This window comes from Piliocolobus tephrosceles, chromosome 13, assembly GCF_002776525.5.
Source record: "Piliocolobus tephrosceles isolate RC106 chromosome 13, ASM277652v3, whole genome shotgun sequence".
Classification (NCBI taxonomy): domain Eukaryota; kingdom Metazoa; phylum Chordata; class Mammalia; order Primates; family Cercopithecidae; genus Piliocolobus; species Piliocolobus tephrosceles.
This window is the reverse complement of record NC_045446.1, coordinates 84,961,122-84,985,118: the sequence shown is the minus strand read 5'-3', so window position 1 is coordinate 84,985,118 and position 23,997 is coordinate 84,961,122. Positions and strand designations below refer to the sequence as shown.

The following is a 23,997-nucleotide window of genomic DNA, read 5'->3' as shown; positions in this document are numbered from 1 at the left end:
CAGAGAGAGACAATGGGAAGACTGAGAACCCATTAATGAAAGGCAAGCAGTCCACACTATATTGCTTGTAGTGTAACATTTGAAAAAACATATTTTGTCGTGAGCTTGGGCAAGATGCTGCCACCCTGGGAAGGCAGCCAAGAATTACTGCCACCTCCACCCCAGAGGATCACCCCACTAAAGGCCACAGAGAGGACCAGCCCCCCAACAGAGACTGCTTGTAATTTCTCTCACTGTGGGAGTTTCCAAATGAATAAACAAACAAACAAACAAAAGTGGTTCTACAATTTTCTCTGCGATTCAGATTCAGTGAAGCAGTAAGTCTTTGGTGCTTAATTATGAAAGATACCAAAAACACTTATTGTCCCAAATAATTTGCAGAGCAATAACATTGAAAAATAGTTCTAAGGCCTGTTTCACTGATCTAGACTTCTCTCTGTTTTCTCATGTATGATGCAAACATTTAAAGAAATGAACAAAAGTCAGATACGACTGGAGGCTGCTTGAATTAATGTGGATCAAGAAGAAAATGGCAAAAATTCACAGTCCCCAAGCCTCATTTCAACCATTATGATTCTCCCCTTTTAGATATTTTACAGAACTGCTAAAAAGTTGTCAATAATTACTTTATTGAGCATCTGCAAGGTGCACAGCATTGTACATAGCTTGAAAATGTCAAATTGAGTTTTGTCACACCCTCTGTAAAGGCTTCCCTAATTTCCATGGTTTTGTGGTTTCTCTTCCTCTGTTCCAAGGAACATGCTATTAGTACCTTTACTGCAGCACTTACTTGTCCTTCATGTGTTACAAGTACAACTGTACTACGTGTTCTCTCCACTAGGATTTGACTCCTCAAAGATGGAATCCATGCATTGTTGATCTCTGCAACCTTGATGTCCAAATATGTGTTTGACAGATGAACAAATGACTGAATAAACGTAGGGTGCTGCACTTTGGTTCCTTCTCCCAACTCCCTAGTCTGCATTTAGGTGGAAATGGTTGATGCTGAGTGAGAAGCCAACATTCAAAAGGCACAATGAAAAAGAGAAGTGCCCAAAGGCATAGCTGATCCACAGACTAGAAAATCAGCTCCATAATGAGGAAGAGGCTGATCTCAAGGCCTCAGAACATAACAGAGCCACAGCAAGATCTTTAAGCCAGAGTTGGGGTTCATCAACCCCAGCCTCTACCTGAAAGCCCAGCGTAGCTCATTAGGAACAGGGCAGCAGTCCAGCCACCTGCTGTGGCTTCAGGTCCAATGCAGATGGTTCCAGAGACCCATGGGCACAGCCACACTAGTAGCTCAGGGCAGTGGGTCTCAGCCACCTAACCTTACTGATACTTTTTGCTTTATTGTCCCTTTTTAGATTTCAAAACAGGCCATGCAAGAATAAATAGACACTAAACAATTGGATGTGAAAAAAAAGACATTCCCAAATGGTTCTCAAGAAGCCGTTTGGATGCTGTGCTCCTTACATGGTGCTAAGGGGCTCAAGCTGCCACGGATGCCCTTTTCGGGCCTTTCAGTATGCAAGTATGTGCTAGGAGGGAATTAAGTTTCCCTGGGATGCAGTAAGCATAATGTTGTACGTGGACGGCTAATTGTTTTCATCACACATGCCAAATCCAACTGATGAGTCAGGGCCTGGAGTCTGTTTGATGGATGAGGAAATCTTGCCATGGTCCAGGGAGGCAGCTGAATAATAGCACGAACTTCCCAAGTCTGACATCCCAGGTGTGATGGGACATGTGCAAACAACGTTGGCTCCTAATCTGCTCTCAGCCACGAAACTAAGGGGCCTCAGGTTCCTTATCAAATAATAGTTTGGCTGGACTGTCCCTCTGGTCACTTCTAAAATTCCTTTTCTTTATCCAGCAGGATTCTTGACCAATCAGTATCAAGTCAAACCCTCACCCTTTACCTTCACACTGCTGAAATAAAGGGACATCCAAACTTTATGCTCCCTAAGACAAGTGTTGGTAAAATACTGCTTTAAGTTTCTTAGATAAGCCTGGTGCGTATCTCCCTAGCATGGACTCATGTGGTACTCATACTCCCTAACCTTGCACCACAAACCGATCAGGATGGCAGCTTGCTGGCTGCTGTTCTACTCTGGATGTGACTCTGCTATTATTCTGCAAAATGTAACTCTTGCTACGCTCATGTTTGTCATTCATCAACCCCATGCAAATGGTTGACATGTTCTCTCCTTGTTGGAACCCCGAATTTTTGCATATAACTTTCTGATTGATCCTGGGCTGTAGCTCCAAGATCAGGATTTCATACTTGGCTGTTTCCTACCTCTCAGCAATTCTTTAAAACATTCAGAAAAATCCAGATGATTCCACCCCAATTGTGGGAAGCAAAGTTTGGTCCCTCTTGTTACATTTTTTAGCGCAAGATTTAAAATGACAAGTGCTTGATCAAAAAAAATTTGAGAATGAGCTCTCACATTTCACTTGTATTAATGGGGGAGTTATGTTTGTAGCCTGAAACACACTATAAAAATAATTTCCTAAGATATAATTATTCTTAAATATTTTACATATTTTTTTCAGAGATGGCCAGAATAATTTTTATCTTTATTTTGTGGCTCTTTTCTATATAGTTATACCAAAACAACCATTTAGGGACATAAGTCAGAGTATTTTTACTGTACTCGGTACTTACTCAATGCATTAGAAAAATCTAGTATGTTGCAGAATATGAATTTTCATGTTAGCTTAACATATGGATCTTTCAGTTCAACCCTGGCAGGCAGGGATACACGTCAAGTTAATCCAAGCTGGGCAAAAGATGTCCTTGGATCTGCAGCACCTACTAAGAGCAGGGCTGTCCACCTTCTCTTCTCTTCTTTTCACCTGAGAGGACTGTATTATACCATTCAAGATGCCAAAAAAAAAAAAAAAAAAAAAAACTTTGCCCTTCAATTCAAACTCTGTTACGCCACATTTGGCATAAAATGGTTACCATTACCTAAAAATGATTTTTTTAAAAGTGCTTATAATTACCTAAAAGAAAAATGTAGCAAAATTCAACTTTGGAGGAAAATGAAAACTGTACATATCCTTGAGAGCCAAGGAAAGCTAAGAGATATAGAAAATTCTACATCCCCACAAAGTCATTTCAACAGAGAGGCATTATCTGCATTCCACCAAGGTCAGTTGAGTTGGGGAGAAAGATAAGCAAATGCTGAGAAATTGGCTGCAGAATTATTTTTATCTGTTTTGCCTTAAATCACAAAAAGCAATGGGAGGAACAAGCTCCCTTTGTTCTTTTCTCAGACACCTTTGGTTTAAAGTTGTTCTTTTTCTAATTCTTTCCTCCCCTATAATTTTTAATTATCAGAAATAAATACCAGTGCATTTCAGGTGGTCATCTATGTCAGAGTGCATAACTGAAGTTATTAGTGGCTTGGGAGTTTGCACACATAACTGGAGGTAAACAGCAGATTACTACACCTAATCTCACCCTGAGCATTTCTCCTCTGTCAAGTCTAAATTCTGCCATCTTCTTTTGCAAAAACAAGCAGACATCCCCACCAAAGGCCAAAATATAATGAAAACTGACAGTGAACAGAAACCCATTGTAAAGACAAAATATTCCAGCTTTCAAATTCACTGTGACTGGATACTATTAGTTTTTTGAGTTTATAACTCCCCAGAATTGTCAAAAGTAACCTTGTAGCCAATCCGCTTGCAGACACTAAAAACAACCTGAAATAGGCCGCCCAGGGTACCAAAAGCAGTGTCAAAGAGCAGTGAGACAGTGCCACCAAGGCCCAGTGCAATGTCCTTGCATACAATTGGAATAGCGCCCATGGTATACACAGGGAAAGTGGCCACATCCACAAGGACACGGACAGGGATGCTCAGAACTCGGCAAATGGCCTTCAGCAGACAACAAAGGATCCGGAGAATAGCCCTGATGACTTTGGCCACAACCTTCAGCACCTTCCAGGGAATGCTCACCAACTCTTCCCCAATGGCCATGAAGTATGAGATGGTGGCTGACCCCAGGCGGTAAAGACAACTTTCTATGCCATTAATCACCTGCTTGGTAACACACCACAGGAGATAGACAATGTTCTTCAGGATTGCTACTACAAGGTAATAAATTAATTGAAAAAGCTTGGTGAATGGGGTAGCAATGAAGCCCATGAGTTTTCCCAAAAAGGTACTACTTCCCTCAGATGCCTCTGGAGGCAACGGAGCAGACCTCTTGCTCCTTGTGCTAGAGAGGGGACTAGAAGTCTTTTGAGATTGCACCATTCGTTCTTCATCCTGGACTTGGTTAACCACTTCCAGGATTTTTTTCATTTTCTCTGTGTCTTGCTCAGTTTCACCACAGTTGTTCTGAAACAGCTGAGGGTTAAATGGAAGCAGTTTCTGAAGATCTTTTACCATCACGTCTTCTATGATGTCACTGTCCCGGGTGTGCTTGACAAAGCCCATGGCCCAGCCACCTCCAGGGACAGCACAACAGGCCGCCAGCCAAACAAACTCAGGGACTGCCACTTTATCTTTAACTCTGTAGTCCGAGGGCACTGTGCCTGTGAGGATATATAGGTCTTCCCCACTGCCACACTGTGGGGTCAAAGCCCGGTCCATTAGGCTGTGGAGATTCACGTACCACCGTTCCTGGAAGGACTGAGTCATTGGGGCTGAATTTGTGAGAGTAAATGTGGCCACCTGGAGATCACTGCTAAGGGAGAACGGGTATAGCTGTCCTCTTTGGTAATCAGAATCAAGGTAATCTGTATTCAAGGCTTGCTTGCTTCCCAGGCTGTTCACAGAGGTGATGGCCTCTGCCTCATTAATCGCCTCCTCAAGGTTGCTGTTGGGGTCATCGATCTGAAAGAAGAAAACAAGTGGTGAGATGTATCCCTGCTTACAGCACAGAGGCAGCACTAGAATCATCCTGCCCAGACTCTGGAGAAGTCCCCACTGGTCTATTACTTCAAACGCTTGAGTTTGGAAGGACTTGGTTCTCTGGCACATGCACACTTCATTCTAATATACCAAAATCCTGGTGTTTCAAAGCATCTTTCAGATAGGCTGTTTCCTAGTCTATTACCTGTGTTTACCCCACCCCGCTCTACAGTAACACCCCTTCACTCATACACACACCCACCATCGTAATGTTCTTTTTAAAATCTGTTGTAGTCTGGGGCCAGGTCCGTGGCTCATGCTTGTAATCCTAGCACTTCAGGAGGCTGAAGCGGGTGGATCACCTGAGGTCAGGAGTTTGAGACAAGCCTAGCCAACATGGTGAAACCCCATCTCTACTAAAAATGCAAAAATTAGCTGGATGTGGTGATGGGTGCCTGTAATCCCAGCTACTTGGGAGGCTGAGGCAGGAGAATCACTTGAACCAGGGAGGCAGAGGTTGCAGTGAGCTGAGATTGTACTATTTTAACTCCAGCCTGGGCAACAGAGCAAGACTCTGTCTCAAAACAAACAAACAAACAAAAAATGTTGTAGTTTCATGAACTTCATAATTCTCTTTTGGAATACTTTTCCATGAACTTCAAAGTAATTATAAAAAAAGGGGGGGCGGGGGGAGTAGATCTCAACAGGCAAATAAAGCCAGAACTGCAACTCAGTTAATCAGCCACCAATGTTGGTTGCAATTGAATGCACATGTTCCTAAAGAATGTTTATACATTTTCGGATTTATGAAAAATAATCAACTCTAATCAGTGCATTTAAATTACATGGGGGAAATGTATAGTCTGGTGTTGGTTACTGGATATTTATCAGGTAAAACTAAAATTCAAATTAGACCAGTTGCTGTTTGAACTTAATCTCCCCAATATTTGCTATGATTAACAATTCATTTTCTGTCTTGGTCAATCTAAACATGTGCTATATATCAATTGCAATCAATATATACATCCTTTCTTGGTTCTGCTTTCTTTTACAAAAAATTCAATATTATTTATGATTATTTTCATCTTATCTGAAAGGACAAAAGGAAAGTGCTTAGGATTAATTTAGGATTATGTCATTATCCCCCAAACTAACTTGTAAATTCTTGACATCAGGAACCATGTATATTCCCCCAGAACCCAGCCCAAGGCCTGACACATACTAGAATCTCAAGGCATTCTTGTTAGTCTTTATGCCCTGGGGTTGCAGTATTTATAATAGCAGCAAGGGGAACCATCCCACATTTTCAAAAACAGGGAAAGGTTTCATAAATAACATTATGTTATATCCATCAAAGAAATAACTCATTAAAAACCATTATGGCCAGGCATGGTGGTTCAAGCCTGTAACCCCAGCACTTTGAGAGGCCTAGTGTGGGGAAAAGAAAGAGAGATCAGCCTGTTACTGTGTCTATATAGAAGGAAGTAGACCTAAGAGACTCCATTTGGTTCTGTATTTGAGATGCTGTTAATCTGTGACCCTACCCCCAACCTTGTCCTTGCAAGAGACATGTGCTGTGGTGACTTAAGGCTTAATGGATTTTGAGCTGTGCAGGATGTGCTTTGTTAAACAAGTGCCTAAAGGCTGCTTGCTGGTTAAAGGTCATCACCATTCTCTTAATCTCAAGTAAGAGAAAAGCATTTGTCTCCTGCCCGTCCCTCGGCAATGGAACATCTCCGTGTAAAACCCGATTGTATGCTTTGTTTACTGAGCAAGGAGAAAACCGCCTTTAGGAATAAGGTGGGACTTGCTGGAGCAATGCTGCTAAAAGGTTTATGGAGAGTTTGCATATGCATCTCAAGGCACAGCATTTTCATTTAAACTTATTCATGTCACAGGGATTTTTGTTCATATGTCTTATTGCTGATTTCCTCCCTACAATGATCCTATTGTCCACTCCCTTATCTTTAAGATGGGAAACATAATTATCAATAAATACTGAGGCAACTCAGAGACCAGGCCAGTGTGGGTCCTCTGTAAGCTGAGTGCCGGTCCCCTGGGCCCACTTTTCTTTCTCTATACTTTGTCTCTGTGTCTTATTTCTTTTCTCAAGTCTCTCATTCCACCTAATGAGAAACACCCACAGGTGTGGAGGGGCAGGCCACTCCTTCAGCCTAGGCAGGTGGATCACCTAAACTCAGGCATTTGAGACCAGCCTGGGCAACATGGCAAAACCCCACTTCTATAAAAAAAAATTCAAAAAATTAGCTGGGCATGGTGGTACACACCTGTGGTCCCAGCTACTCAGGAGGCTGAGGTGGCAGAATCGCTTGAGCCTGGGAAGTAGAGGATGCAGTGAGCAGAGACTGCGCAACTGCACTCCAACCTGAGTAAGGGAGTGACACCCCCATCTCAAAAACAGTCATTAAAAAGCACTTAGAATTATAAAGCGGTTCGTAATGATGAGAACATATACGCTATAACGTTGAAAAGAAAGGGCAGGATATAAAATTAAATAATCACTTTTTAAAAGCCTTCAAGTATGTAAGGAAACATTTTGAAAATAAACATATGACATGTCAACATGGTTGTCTGATTCCTGGGGATGCAAGTCATATTTTTTCCTCTATTTTCTTGTTTCTCTCCTCGTACCTCCCTACCCACATCAACCCATAATATGTGTTACTTTCAAAAGGAAATAAAAAAATACAGACCTAATTAAAATGAGTAAATTATCGGTAACTGATTCTCTAAAATTGGTGCTACTCACTAAACATAAAATAAACCCCAAGGGGAGTCAAAGCCATAGGAATTGTGTTGTACCTCTAGTCCGAGGGCAGTCCAACTGTGCATCTCTCTGGCTCTGCAATGGCAAATGAAGACACTCTCTTGCAGGTATGCGTAGGGGTACTGAGGGCAATGGATAAACAACTTGGTATATTTGCTGAAACCTAATGGAGTAATCTATCGGCTGACCCTACTCATTCACTCCATGCCTTCCCCCATTCTTAGAAGGAGCAATGATCCTCGGTACTCTTCACTGCTACTACATCCCTTGTAGGATAGAGATAAGAAGCTCATTCACTTGGTTAAGCTGCTGTCTCTGCTCTCTTATATCTGAAAGATACATCCCAAGGAAACATTAGCCTCATTTTTTAATCATAAGACCAGCATATAGCAGAGCCAAGATCTACGAAGACTTGGGTGTAAGGTCACGGTTTTAAGATGCACATTTCTCCATGGTTACTGGGGCATTTTGTATGCATTTAACCTGGTGCAGTGCCTTCATTCCTTCTAGGGAAACTAAAGATTGTTTTTGAATTGATAAACCTGTGGCAGAGCATTGCAGGAGCATGCTGGAGTGTCTTTAGCCCAAGAGCCACCCAAGGGTGAAAAGTGCCTACAGGGGTTGATGGAAGGCCTAAAAAATGAGCAGAGAAGAGGGACTTGGATGAGGAAGGGGAGGAGGCAAAAGAAAGAGGCAGAAGGAGAACAGGGGAGGATAAAAAAGGGAAGCAAACGAGAGAGAAGTAAATGAGAGAGAATGTGCATGCATGTGTAAGAGACAGAGTGTCCCGTTGTTAAGCAGAAACCAGGACTTACAATGAATGGACTTACAAAGATTGTGGGGGTTGATTCACTCCCAAACTGCTATGCATGGTCTTCCAGTGCTGCGATCAGAGGAGACTAAGCTGGGTGTTTCAGCATCCTCTTAGATCACTTGAGTTCAGGGGGCTTCAGATTTCAGCCACAGCTTTGCACCTGACAACCACGTAAGGCCTTTTCTGCCCAACTCCACAGGGAAATTTCCCATACACTTACATGGGAAATAAGCCAGGATGGAACCAAGGTGGCTGGGAAGGCCATGGCCCAATTCGGTACTGGGTCCTGTGCACCCCACTGCCCTGGGCCTTCCAAGGCAAAGCAGTAACTAAATCATATGCTCCAGAAATACTGGCAGCTTTGGGAACATCTTCCCTCCCCTTCCCCTGCTTTCTTCAGAACTTCATATTCATGCTTACTATATTCTTATGAACTCCAAACCTGGTTCTATGGTTTGATGACAAGATAGAACATAGTGTTTAAAATTGAGACAGAATATCTGGCTACTACTATACCTATATAGTGATGGGGAGATGGATTGGAGATCAACATTTTTTGAACTACCTATTTAATGCTTTCAATATAACATTATATGGAAGCATTTTTACTTTATTTTACAGATAGGGAAACCAAGACGCAGAATGATGAAGAAATTTTCCAGTATTCCAATAATTAGTAGCAGGAATGGAGCTTTTTCCATTTCAATGATTTTTTTTTCTAGCATTTCTATTGTTTTATTTCAAATTCTCCTTTTTTTTTTCTCTCTCTCTTGGGAAATCCTTTTTTATCTTTTAACAGTTTAGACATTTATTTTTAAAATTCCTTTAAGATTTCTCTATTTGGTTTTTCAGTTTATTTTGTTGCTTCTACTGGTTGACTTCAAGGAGTGTGTATAGCTAAGTACTTTGCAATTTCTGCTGATGAGTTTATCTCATGAGAGGTCCATGGTGTTTTGTCAAAAAAAAAAAAAAAAAAAAAAAAAACCAAAACAACCAAAACCCAATAGGATTGCTTTCGAAGTTGCCCCTGCCAGGTCCCTACAGAATTCTATGAATTGGGACCAGCTTCTGAGTTATTTTCTCAGTTCAGGGTTTTCACATGGAGAAAGCAGAGCAAATATGGAACCACCATGTCCAGTCAGAAAAATGATACATTTTATCTAATATTCGATGTGTTTGCAGTGTGAGGAAAGGAATTCCACATCTGCTCAGTTGACCAGATATTTTCTCCATTGCCTCAGGTTTAAAATGTTTCTCCTAAAGCAAGCCTTGTTTCCTTTTATAACTCATTATAGATTTATCATCCCAACATGTATCTGCTTTGCTTAAATTTCTTTTTCTTTTTTTTTCTTTTTTTTTTGGTATTTATACCACCTCCTGAATCAATGTTTGGTATGAGTAGGACAGTATTTTTCAACACTTTTACTGATGGTAACAAGAACTATATAGGCTGAAGCCTCTCACTAATAGGCTACAGGGACTCTCCGCCTTTCCTAAATCACATTGGCCACTTTGTAAACAATCTGATTCTGTTTCCTTACTAATTCCTTTGTATTAACTATTACCCATGGCTCTTTTGTCTATTCATGCAAGTATTTCTATCTCCCTGAAATTCATTTCCGTCAATTTTATCTTTTGCAACTTGGAGTTGTCAAAAAAACTGGACATTACATTATGAAGTCACTTTAACATATCATTTATAAAAATATATAAATCCTAGGACCTTTTATTTTTATTTTTATTTGAGACTGAGTCTTGCTCTGTCGCTCAGGCTGGAGTGCAGTGGCCTGATATTGACTCACTGCAACCTCCGCCTCCCAGGTTCAAGCAATTCTCCTTCCTCAGCCTCCGGAGTAGCTGGGATTACAGGCACGTGCCACCACACCTAGCTAATTTTTGTATTTTTAGTAGAGATAGGGTTTCACCCTGTTGGCCAGGCTGGTCTCGAACTCCTGACCTCAAGTGGTCTGCCCGCCTCGGCCTCCCAAAGTACTGGGATTACAGGTGTGAGCCACAGTGCCCTGACCCTAGGACCTTTTAATACCATGCTAACTGATTTCCACTGAGGGAAATGCCCATGAGCCCACTATGCTATCTCCCTGTTTAAGACCAGCTTTTTAACCAATGACAAAACTTTCTTCTGATCCAAAGATGACTCATATTTTAATAGCTTTTGTTGAAGAATCATCTGAAAAATCTAAATAAAATCAGTATACCAGCCCCCATCATTACCATGCTCACTTAACTCTACAAAACAACTAAGTATGTCTTGGTAAGCTCTCATTTTCTGAAGGAATGCCGAAGTGTGTGTGTGTGTGTGTGTGTGTGTGTGTGTGTGCGCGTGCGTGCGCGCGCGCACTTAAATGCCCACTTCATCTATAGGAAACTGTATTAAAAATAGTAATAGGCCAGGCACTGTGGCTCGCACCTATAAATCCAGCACTTTGGGAGGCTGAGTGGTTGGAACTTGGTCACTTTAGGTCAAGAGTTCAAGACCAGCCTGGCCAACATGGTGAAATCCTGTTTCTACTAAAATTACAAAAAAAAAAAAAAAAAAAAAAAAAAAAAACCACAAAGCAAACAAACAAAAAAAAAACCCAGGCATGGTGGCATGTGCCCGTAGTCCCAGTTACTTGGGAGGCTGAGGCATGAGAATGCCTTGAACTCAGGGAGGTGGAGGTTGCAGTAGCTGAGATCATGCCATTGTACTCCAGCCTGGATGACAGAGCAAGACTCTGTCTCAAACAATGAAAAGAAAAAAAAAAGAAAAATAACAATAGTAATACTATTTGATTAAAATAGTCTTAGTATATTCTTTCATACATTGTCACTTAAAGGCCAGCTGTATTTTTCCATGCTCTGTACAGACATGGTTTAATGATCTGGTTATTGCAATTATAGTAAATTACTGACAACATTGCTCCCTAAAGACAAAAATAAACCTATGATGTAAGAGGTTATTTCAGATGGCAATTTCTGAATTATACCTGCCCATTTGCACACACCACTGATCTTCCTCTTTAGTATCCCACTGGAATCTCTAGATATAGGGGAACACACAAAGCTCTGTCTTTTCCAGCTCCCAGCTGTCCTAATCCCCCTGGACTGTCAATGTAATTTGATACAGTTCCTGTATTTAATGGAAAAATTTCTTTCTAATCTCAACATGTTAAGTAGGTTTTAGAAAAATGAGCTGTCTTCGCTCTACTGGCCTGCTGCCCCATAAATAATGTTATAATAAATTCCTTTTGAAATCTAGTATCAAGAAAAAAATTTATCTCAAAGAGCTGGTCTGTTTTCTTGTATCAGACAGTAAAACCTATTTAAATCCATAGGTGGTTTGTTTGTTTGTTTGTTTGTTTCAGAATTAAATGAGGGGAAGCTGAATTTTTATGATAATATGCATGTAAGGAAAACAATGAAAAATTGAAAAGAGTTTTGGAGGGGAAACATTCACCCATTCAACAATATTTGTTAAGCCTGTATTACCGATGACTGGCACTGCAGGAGGAAGCACTGAAACTGAAAATAACAACAACCACCATCATCTATTAAGCACTGTATGCCAAACATTCTTCTATGAGCGCCACATGTATTATTAATACATCAGAAAGGGGCCGAGCTAACTATCCTCTCATTTAAACTTGCAACAACTATGTATTATTACTACCACATACAAGACAGGTGAGGAAACTGAGGCACACTGAGATTCAGTCACTGAAGAAGAAAATGAAGAGGGAGCACAGCAAGATGGCAGAATAGAAGGCTCCACTGATCATTCCCCCATAAGGACACCAATTGAATAACTATCTACACAAAAAATTACCTTCATAAGAACCAAAAATCAGGTAAGCACTCACAGTACCTGGTCTTAACTTCATATCACTAAAAAAGGCACTAAAGACATAGTAAAAAACAATCTTGAATCACCACCACCCCTCCAGCATCCCACAGCAGCACTGGCATGGTGCAGAGAGCAATTCTACGCACTAGGGAGAGGGGAGTACAGCAACTGTGAGGCACTGAACTCAGTGCTGCCCTTGTTACATAGCAGGAAGCAAAACTGGACCAAACTCAGCCAATGCCTGCCCATGGAGGGACAGTATTAAACCAGCCCTAGCCAGAGATAAGCTGCCAATCCCCGTGCCTGGCACTTGACTTTCCACCAGCCTCGCCACTGTGGGCTAAACTGCCGTGGGCCTTAAATAAACTTCAAAGGCAGTCTAGGCCACAGGGACTGCAACTCCTAGGTGAGTCCTAGTGTGAACTGGGCCCAGAACCAGTGATCTAGAGGGCATGTGATCCACTGAGACACCAGTCAAGGCGGCTAAGGGAGTGCTGGCATCACCCCTCCCCTAACCCCAGGTTGCACAGTTTACAGCTCCAAAAGAGACCTCTTCCTTTTGCTTGAGAAGTGGAGAGAGAAGAATGGAAAGAGCTTTGTCTTGCATTTTGGATACTAGCTCAGCCATAGCAGGATAGGGCACTGGTCAGAGTTGTGAGGCCACCTTTCTAGGCCCTAGCCCCCGGATGACATTTCTAGACACACTGGGCCAGAAGAAAACCTGTTGTCTTGAAGTGAAGGACCTAGTCCTGGCACGATTCATCACCTGCTAACTGAAGAGCTTTTGGACCCTTAATAATCAGCAGCAACACCTAGGTAAGCATGTCACGGGCCTTAGACGAGACTCTGAGACTTGCCGGCTTCAGATGAGATTCAGTGCAGCACCAGCTGTGATGGCTACAGGGAGAGACTTCTGCCCAAGAAAAGTGAAGGAAAAAGTAAAGAGGACTCTATCATGCACCTCGGGTATCAGCTCAGCCACAGAGGGCATCAAGCGGGCTCTTGGGGTCCCTGATTCTAGGACTGGGCTCTTGGATAGCATTTCTGGACCTGCCCTGGGTCAGAGGGGAGCCCACTGCCCTCAAAGGTTAAGTTCCAGGCCAAGCAACATTTGCTACAAGCTGACTTAAGAGACTGTGAGGGAACACTGGCAGTGGTATTCTGGCAGTACTCCCCGAAAGACTGTGGTGACAGTGTCAGAGCCCACAGGGTAAGGCTCCTCTGCCTTTGGAAAGGGGAGAGAAGAGTGAGAAGCACTGCATTTTTGTGGTTGGAATGCCAGCTCAGCTGCAGTAGACTAGAATACCAAGTAGACTTCTAAGGTTTTTGACTGTAGTCCCTGGCTCCCAGATGGCACCTCTGGACATGCCCAGGGCCTGGGGGAGCTCACTGCCCTGAATGAAATGACACAGGCCTGGCTGGATTTGCCACCTGCTAATTGTGGAGCCCAATGTTCTTGAGCAAAGGCAGTAGCCCGGGAGTGGTTACAGCATGTTGTGGGTGAACCAAGTACTGTGCTGGCTTCAGGTCTGACCCAGCACAGTCCTAGTGGTGGCGGCCACAGGGATGCTTGTGTCACTCCATCCCCAACTCCAAGTGGCTCAGACCAGAGAGAGAGACTCTGTCTGTTTGAGAGAAAGTAAGAGAAGAAAACAAAAGACTCTGCCTGGTAACCCAGAGAATTCTTTCTGATCTTATCCCAAGACCATCAAAGTGGTACCACTATAAGTCTGCAAGAACCACAGTGTTACTGGGCTTGGGATGCCGCCTAAAGCAGATACTGCATAGATCACAACACCCAAGTCTTTTCATATCTCTAGAAAGCCTTTCAAGAAGGATGGGTACAAGCCCAGTCTAAGGAGACTACAATAAATACCTAACTCTTCAATGCCCAGACACAGGCAAACATCTACAAGTATCAAGACCATCCAGGAAAACATCACCTCATCAAATAAACTAAATAAAGAACCAGGGACCAATCCTGGAGAAACAGAGACATGTGATTTTTCAGACAAAATTCAAAATAGACGTGTTGAGGAAACTCAAAGAAATTCATGATAACACAGGGAAGGAATTCAGAGTTCTATCAGAATAAATTTAAAAATGAGATTGAAATCATTAAAAAGAACCAAGCAGAAATTCTGGAGCTGAAAAATGCAATTGACATACTAAAGAATGCATCAGAGCTTTTTAATAGCATAACTGATCAAACAGAAGAAAGAATTAGTGAACTTAAGGACAGGCTATTTGAAAATACATAGTCACAAGAGACAAAAGAAAAAGAATAAAAAACAATGAAGCACACCTACAAGATCTAGAAAATAGCCTCAATGGGGCAAATCTAAGAATTCCTGGCCTTAAAGAGGACGTAGAGCAAGAGATAGAAGTAGAGAGTTTATTCAAAGGGATAATAACAGAGAAATTCCCAAACCTAGAGAAAGATATCAATATCCAAGTACAAGAAGGTTATGGAACACTAAGTAGATTTAACCCAAAGAAGACCAAGAGATTTAATCCAAACTTCCAAAGGTCAACGATAAAGAAAGAATCCTAAAAGCAGCAAGAGAAAAGAAACATAAAATACAACGGAGCTCCAATATGCCTGTTAACAGACTTTTCATCAGTGGAAACCTTATAGGCCAGGGAAAAGTGGCATTCCATATTTAGAGTGCTGAAGGAAAGAAATTATTACTCTAGAGTAGTACATCAGTAAAATTACCTTCATACATAAAGAAGAAATAACGACTTTCCCAGACAAACAAAAGCTGAGAGATTTTATCAACACCAGGCCAGTTCTGCAACAAATGCCAGAGGGAGTACTTCAATCAGAAAGAAAAGGATGTTAATGAGCAATAAGTAATCATGTGAAGGTGCAAAATTCACTGGTAATAGTAACTGCACAGAATATTATAACATTGGAACTGTGGTGTGTAAACTACTCTTATCTTAAGTAGAAAAACTAAATGATGAACCAATCAAAAATTGTAACCACAACAACTTTCTAGGACACAGACAGTACAATAACATATAAACAGAAACAACAAAAAGTGAAAAAGTGGGGGAATCGAGTTAAGGTGTAGAGTTTTTATTAGTTTTATTTTTGCTTGTTTATCTGTTTGCTTATGCAACAACTTTCCAGGACACAGACAGTACAATAAAATATAAATAGAAACAACAAAAAGTGAAAAAGTAGGGGAATTAACTTAAGGTGTAGGGTTTTTATTAGTTTTCTTTTTGCATGTTTATCTGTTTGCTTATGCAAACAGCATTAAATTTTTATCAGCTTAAAATAATGATAGTATTTGCAAGCCTCATGGTAACCTCAAACCAAAAAATATACAACAGATACACAAAAAATAAAAAGCAAGAAACTAAAACATATCCCCAGAGAAAATCACTTTCACTACAAGGAAGACAGGAAGAAAGGAAAGAAGAAAGAGATGACCACAAGACAACCAGAAAACAACAAAATGGCAGGGGTAAGTCCTTACTTATCAATAGTAACATTGAACGTAAATGGACTAAATTATCCAATCAAAAGACACAAATGGGCAGAATGGATGAAAAAAACAAAACTCATTGATCAGTTACCTACTAGAAACATGCTTCACCCATAAAGACACACATAGACTGTGTCTTTTCCATGCTAATAAAGCATGGAAAAAGATATTCCACGTAAATGGAAATCGAAAGAGAGCAGGAGTCACTATACTTATACCAGACAACATAGATTTCAGGACAAATACTATAAGAAGAGACAAAGAAGGTTATTATATATGATAAAGGGGTCAGTTCAGTGAGAGGATATAAAAATTTTAAATATATAGGCAACCAACATTGGAGCACCCAGATATACAGCTCAATTTTTTTTTTTTTTTTTTTGAGACAGGGTCTCACTCTGTTGCCCAGGCTGGAGTACAGCGGTGCAATCTCAGCTTATTGCAACCTCAGCCTCTCGGGTTCAAGGGATTCTCCTGCCTCAGCCTCCCAAGTAGCTGGGATTACAGGCACGTGCCACCACACTTGGCTAATTTTTGTACTTTTGGTAGAGACAGATTTTTGCCATGTTGGCCAGGCTGGTCTGGAACTCCTGACCTGAAGTGATCTGCCTGCCTCGGCCTCCCAAAGTGCTGGGATTACAGGCATGAGCCACTGCGTCCAGCCTATAATGCAAACACTATTAGAGCTAAAGAGAGAGATGCACCTCAATACGACAATAGCTAAAGATTTCTACACACCACTTTCAGCATTGGACAGATTTTCTAGAGAGAAAATCAAAGACAAGGAAACATCAGACTTAATCTGCATTATAAATAGATCTAATAGGTATTTAATCCTATTATTTTCCTCAGCATATGAATCATTCTTAATGATACACCATATGTTAGGTCACAAAACATAGCTGAAGACATTTTAAAAACCGAAATAATAGCAAGTATCTTCTCTGAACACAATGAAACAGAAATCAGTAACAAGAGGAATTTTGGAAACTATACAAATACATGGAAATTAAACAGTATGCTCCTGAATGACCAGTGGGTCAATGACAAAATTAAGAAGGAAGTTGAAAAATTTCTTGAAACAAATAATAATGGAAACACAACATAACAAAACCTATGGGAGACAGCAAAAGCAGTACTAAGAGGGAAGTTTATAGGTATAAGTGCCTACAACAGAAAAATAGAAAAATGTCAAATAAACAGCCTAATGTTGCATCTTAAAGAATTAGACAGGCAAGAGTAAGCCAAGCCCAAAATTAGCAGAAGAAAAGAAATAATAAAGATCAAAACAGAAATAAAAGAAATTGAAATGTAGAAAACAATACAAAAGATCAATGAAAAAAAAAGTTAGTATTTTTAAAAGTTAAACAAAACTGACAAACCTTTAGCCAGAGCAACTAAGAGAAAAAGCGAGAAGACCCAAATAAAGAAAATCAGAGATGGAAAAGGAGACATTACAACTGATACTACAGAAATTTAAAGTATCTACTATAAGTGGCTACTATGAGCAACTGTATGCCAATAAATTGGAAAATGTGGAAGAAATGGACAAATTCCTAGGCACATACAACCAACCAAAATGGAACAAGGAAGAAATCCAAAACCTGAACAGACCAATAACAAGTAATGAGATCGAAGCTGTAATAAAAAGTCTCCCAGTAAAGAAAATCCTGGGACCTAATGACTTCACTGCTGAATTCTACCAGGCATTTAAAGAAGAACTAATACCAATCCTACTCAAACTATTCCAAAAAACAGAGAAGAAGGGAATACTTCCAAACTCATTCTATGAGGTCAGTATTACTCCGATACCAAAACCAGACAAAGACACATCAAAAAGAAAACCAGGGGCCAATATCTTGATGAATATTGATGCAAAAATCCTCAACAAAATATTAGCAAGCCAAATTCAATAATACATTAAAAAGATCATTCATCATGACCAACTGGGATTTATTCCTGAGATGCAAGGATGGTTCAACATACATAAATCAATGTGACACATCATATCGACAGAATGAAGGACAAAAACCTTATTATCATCTCCACTGATGATGCAAAAGCATTTGATAAAATTCAACATCCCTTCATGATGAAACCCCTCAAAAAAGTGGGCATAGAAGGAACATACCTCAACATAATTAAACGCATATATAACAGACCCACAGCTAAGATCATATTGAATGGGGAAAAACTGAAAGTCTTTCCTGTAAGATATGAAACATGGCTAGGATGCCCACTTTCACCATCACTAAGCAACACAGCTAGGAAGTCCTAGCTAGAGCAATCAGAGAAGAGAAAGAAAGAAAGGGCATTCGAATTAGAAAGGAAGAAGTCAAATTATCCTTGTTTGCAGATGATATAATCTTATATTAAAAACCTAAAGACTCCACAAAAAACCTAGTAGAACTGATAAACAAATTCAGTTAAGTTGCAGGACCCAAAATCGACTACAAAAAAGTAGTTGCATTTCTATATGCCAACAGTGAATAATCAGAAAAAGGAATAGAAAAGTAATTCCATTTAAAACAGCCACAAATCAAAGTAAATACCTAGGATTTAACTGAACCAAAGAAGTAAAAGATCTGTATAATGAAAACTATAAAACATTAATGAGAGAAATCAAAGAGAACACACAGGAAAAAGGAAAAATATTCCACGTTCATAGAAGAATCAGTATTATTCAAATGCCCATACTACCCAAGCAATCTACAGATTCAGTGCAATCCCTATCAAAATAACAATGACATTCTTCACAGAAACAGAAGAAACAATCCTAATTTCTATATGTAGCCACAAAAGATCCAGAATAGCCAAAGCTATCCTAAGTAAAATGAACGAAACTGGAGGAATCATATTACCTGACTTCAAATTATACTACAGACCTATGGTAACCTAAATGGCATGTTACTGGTATAAAAAGAGACACATAGACCAATGCAACAGAATAAATAACCCAGAAACAAATCCACACACCTACAGTGAACTCACTTTTGACTAAGGTGCCAAGAACACACACTAGGGAAAATACAGTCTCTTCAATAAAAGGGGCTGGGAAAACTGAATATTCATATGCAGAAGAATAAAAGCAGATCCCTATCTCTCACCATATACGAAAGTCAAATCAAAATGAATGAAAGACTTAAATCTAAGATCTCAAACTATGAAACTACAAGAAAACACTGGGGAAACGCTCTAGGACACTGCTCCGGGCAATTTCTTCAGTAATATCCCATAAGTACAGACATCCATAACAAAAATGGACAAATGGATCACAGCAAGTTTAAAAAGCTTCTACACAGGAAAGGAAACAGTAAAGTGAAGAGACAACCCACAGAATGGGATAAAATATTTGCAAACTACCCATATGACAAGGGATTAATAACCAGCATATATAAGAAGTTCAAACAACTCCATAGGAAAAAAAATGTAATAATCCAATTTAAAAAATGGGCAATCAGCCTGGGCAACATAGTGAAACTTATCTCTACAAAAAAGTAGCTAGGCATGGTTGTGTGCACCTATAGTCCCAGCTACTCAGGAAGCTGAGGTAAGAAGATCACTTGAGCCCAGGAGGTAGAGGCTGCAGTGAGCCAAGATTGTGCCTGCGCAGCAGAGTGAGAGCCTGTCTCAAAATCAATCAATCAGTTAATCGATCAATCAATCAAACATAATAAAAAATGAGCAAAAGATATGAAGAGACATTTCTCAAAGGAAGACAGACAAATAGCAAACAGGCATATGGCATATGAGAAGGTGCCCAACATCACTGACCATCAGAGAAATGCAAATCAAAACTACAATGAGATATCATCTCACCCTGGTTAAAATGGCTTATATCCAAAAGACAGGCAATAACAAATGCTAGTAACAATGCAGAGAAAAAGTAATCCTCTTACACTGTTGGTGGGAAAGTAAATTAGTACAACTACTATGGAGAACTGTTTGGAGGTCCCTCAAAAAACTAAAAATAGAGTGACAATATGATGCAGCAATTCCACTCCTGAGTATATACCCCAAAGAAAGAAAATCAGTATATCAAAGCGATATCTGCACTTCCATGTTTGTTACAGCACTGTTCACAATAGCTAAGATTTTGAAGCAACCTAAGTGCCCATCAACAGATGAATAAAGAAAATGTGGTACATACATATACAAAATGAAGAACTATTCAGGCATAGAAAAGAATGAATTCCCGTCAACTGCAACAACATAGATGGAACTGGTGGTCATTACGTTAAGTGAAATAAGCCAGGCACAGAAATACAGACATTGCATGTTCTCACTTATTTGTGGGATCTAAAAATCAAAACAATTGAACTTGTGGAGTTAGAGAGCAGAAGGATGGTTTCCAGAGACTGGGAAAGATAGTGGGGAGTGTGGGGGAGGTGGAGACAGTTAATGGGTACAAAAAAATAGAAAGAAAGAATAACCAATAAGACCTAGTATCTGATAGCACAATAGGGTGACTATAGTCCATAACACTTTAATTATATATTTTAAAATAACTATAAGAGTATAATTGGATTGCTGGTAACATAAAGGATAAATGCTTTAGCGTATGGAAACCCCATTTTCTATGATGTGATTATTATACATTGCATGTCTGTATCAAAATATCTCATTACCCCATAAATATATATATCTACTATGTACCATCGTATGCCTATATCAAAATATCTTATATACCCAATAAATATATACACCTACTATGTAACCACAAAATAATTAAATTTAAAAAAAACAAGCTTCAGTAACTTGCCCAGGGTCACACGGTTAGTATGTGATGGGACCACGTGCCAACTTAGGGAGTCCAGCCCCATAGCTAGTGTTCTTAATCACTGTTTCATATGCCTCAAAATGGGCCTTTGCATCAATAAAGTCACCATCTATTTATGGAAACAAGGCAGATACATACAAATTTAAACAGAAAATCAAAAGAAAAACAATAGCATAATCCAGTTTATATCAACTGCTAAATGAATGTTAGAAAGAAAAACAACAACGGAATTTCAGAGAAAGGAAAGGCACAATGAGTGCAGTCAGGGAAGACTCTTGGAGGAAACAATCCTGAAGTGGAACTTGAAGGATGTGCAAGATGTTGACAGATTTGGTGAAACAGAAAGGTCAGTAAAGCTTTAGCAAGATTTCTACACAAAGGCTTACGGGCAGAAACAGGCAGCCTGTGAAAACAGGACACTGGGTAAGGAAAAGCGACAGGTTACTTGGAAAGGGTAGCAGAGGATCAGATGAAAATTTCAAAAACATTGTTGCATCCCATTGACCCTTCACATAACCCTACAAGGTAGGCATCATTATCATCTCCATGTTAGACATGGGAAAACCGAAACTCAGATGAATGGCAGGTACAAAGTCATCAAACAAGCATGTGGAAGAGCCAGGGCTTAAGCCCAGCTTCTCTGATTTCAAAGCTCCTAACTACACGCCAGTAGCGCCCCAAGCATCTGAATGAGGAGAGGAATGCTGACAGCCACAGAGCAGACACCGTGAGAGAACAAGATAAGGGAACAAATGAGAGACAAAAATGGTGCTGTAAGGAGAATCAGTTGTCCAGAGTCATGCCAAAAGTCAAGGGAGGAGAAAGCTTTGGCTGGGGATGTTCAACAGTGTGTGCCACCTGCTGCAGAGAGGAAAGAGAAGGATGAAGTTAAGGCCCAGGCCTTTGGTGATTAGAGACCAGTAGTGACAGAGGGCTCAGGAAAGAAGACAGCTGGTGGAAGTGACTGGGTATAAGCAAGAGGAGACTGCAGCAAGAGGCCTCTTGTTTAAGAAGTCTTTAGGCAGAGGCAGGAGAGGAACAGGACCTCAGCCTTGAGAGACAAGTGGGTTACAGAGATAAACAAACATCATCTTCCATGCAAGGTAAAGGGAACATTGGGAGGCTGGGGCTACTTGAGTTTCTGCATGACAGAGCATCTTAGGGCAGGTTACCTGAAGCTCTAGAGCAGGGGTCCCCAACCCCAGGGCCCAGTACTGATCCACCCGGCAGGAGGTGAGCAGTGGGCGAGCAAGTGAAGTTTCATCTGTATTTATAGCCATTCCCTATCACTTGCATTAGCGTCTAAGCTCTGCCTCCTGTGAGAACAGCTGTGGCATTAGATTCTCATAGGAGTGCAAACCTTATTGTGAACTGCGCATGTGAGCGATCGAGGTTGTGTGCTCATTATGAGAATCTAATGCCTGATGATCTGTCACTGTCTCCCATCACCCCCAGATGGGACCATCTAGCTGCAGGAAAACAAGCTCAGAGATTCCACTGATTCTACATTATGGTGAGCTGTATAATTATTTCATTATAGATTACGAAGTAACAATGACAGAAATCAAGGGCATAATAAATGTAACCCTCTTGAATCATGCCGAAACCATGCTCCGCTCCCTGGTCTGTGGAAAAATTATCTTACATGAAACCTGTCCCTGGTGCCTAAAAGGTTGGGGACTTCTACTCTAGAGCATCCCAAGGGGAATGTTCAGAAGGCAATGGGTTGGAGCAGCAGGGAGGCACTGAACAGACTCCCATCCCTAAGGGCTTCTGGGCTGCAAAAATCCATACAAATGTCAGGGGCCAAAGTCACCAGTGCAGATTTGCCATAGGGAGTTTGTCACTGAGGAGGGAGGAGAAGCTGTTTGTGGAAAGTGGCCCTCAGGGAATACAAGCATGAAGCTTTGGAGCCTGCTAGTAAACACTGCTCACTGGCCTCCTCCACTCCTTTCCTCTCCTTCTTTGGCCAAACCACTCTTTTCTCAACTTCTCTAGGCTAGAATCATATCATCTTCACAAGCTGTTTCTCTGAAATAGCTCGAGACATGACAGGGACAAGGGAGTTCCTTTAACTCCCTTCGCACTTGTGTAAGTGTTTTGATGTGACAGAGGATCCCACAGGGCCAGAAGACTAAGAGAGAGAACAGGTGTCCCAGCTGAGACCAGTCAGGGGACTACACCATGGGACAATGGAGTGACAGTAGCCCTGAGAACAGAAAGAGAGTAACAGAATGTCTCAGAATGTACAGGAGGATAAGGAGTCTCTGCAGAGGGCTAGAATGACTGGCTGGGAAGAATGGAAAAGGGGAGAAAGGTTTGTAATGTGTTACTAACATTGGTCACTGGCTTTAAAAAGCACACACACACATACAAACATACATACACACACACACACACACACACACACACGGACTTGAAAGTCAGGAAGAAAGGGTTGTCAGAGAGAAGGGAACCAAGTGTGTCAGGGAGTGGGATCTTGTGCATTGCCTCTGGTATTTTTATAGACTGTAGGCTCCTCAAAAGTTGGGATCATCTCTTGTACTTCTTGTCTGCCTAAGTCATAATGGAGACTCTGCATATGGTAGGTTCTTGGTAGGTATCTGCTAATTAGTACACTGGTGACCATGATGGGGGCAATGGAACAAGACAATGGGGAGAGCAAGGGGATGATGTTGGGAGCCCCTATGGAGAAGAGTCAGCTTCTTCTGAGAACCTCTTCTGAGAACACAGGGAGGGATGAAAGGAGGGCAGATGAGGGGCTGGTGTTGGCAATTACTCAGGGAAGTGGTGATCTGCTTCTCTGCCATGGTGGCCAGGGGCCAAGAGCATAGGTTCCTAAAGACATAGGAATGTCTTTAGCCTCCTAAGGCCACTGTGCCAGGGAATTTACAGAAGAGGAAAAAAGGCTGCTGAAAAGAAAGGTCCCATGTAAGTCAGCCAGGACAAGTAGGGCAGGGTAGCTCTGCTGAGGCCAGGGTTTGAGTTTTTGTACTTACACCCCTAGCAATGATCTGCAGTCTAGAGACAAGAACAGAAAAATAACTGGCCTAGTGGATGGCTATGAACCGTGGGAGCCTTGCCCCTGCAAACAGATTGAAGTACCTGACCTCCAAATCCAGGTGGGCATGGGCCCAAGGTTGCAGGTGATGGCTAATGGCACCGCTGATGTGAAGAGACTGAGCAGTGCAGGTGCAGGTAAAGAGCAAGACAGGCTCAGTGGTGATGGGGAACAGAAGAAGGCTGGATTCTCGAAGGAGCAGCATGGCAGCAAGTAGCAGGCGAGGTGTGGCCCTGCTGCCGATGGGCAACTGGTGTGAGTGGAGACAGTGCCTCAGAGTGTGGGACACAAGTGGGCAGCTGAGTTTGGCAGGCTGACCTCCAAAGACAAAGAAGAGC

At 41.1% G+C, this 23,997-nt stretch overlaps 1 protein-coding gene across 2 annotated transcripts in view; it reads right to left on the bottom strand.

Annotated features, from left to right (window-relative positions):
* Nucleotides 1–610: 610 nt before the first annotated feature.
* The window catches only part of ENDOD1 (endonuclease domain containing 1), a 44,299-nt gene continuing 20,912 nt past the window's right edge, over nt 611–23,997 (bottom strand). Inside the window, exons 2-3 of one of the 2 annotated variants that reach the window (XM_023225645.2) lie at nt 7,696–7,782; nt 611–4,854 (exon numbers count right to left, since the gene is read on the bottom strand). In XM_023225645.2, the coding sequence (XP_023081413.1) occupies nt 3,652–4,854; nt 7,696–7,782 (1,290 nt within the window). In that variant the 3' untranslated portion in view covers nt 611–3,651. The remainder of the gene's footprint in view (nt 4,855–7,695; nt 7,783–23,997) is intronic. The other variant, XM_023225646.2, reaches the window with a different exon arrangement.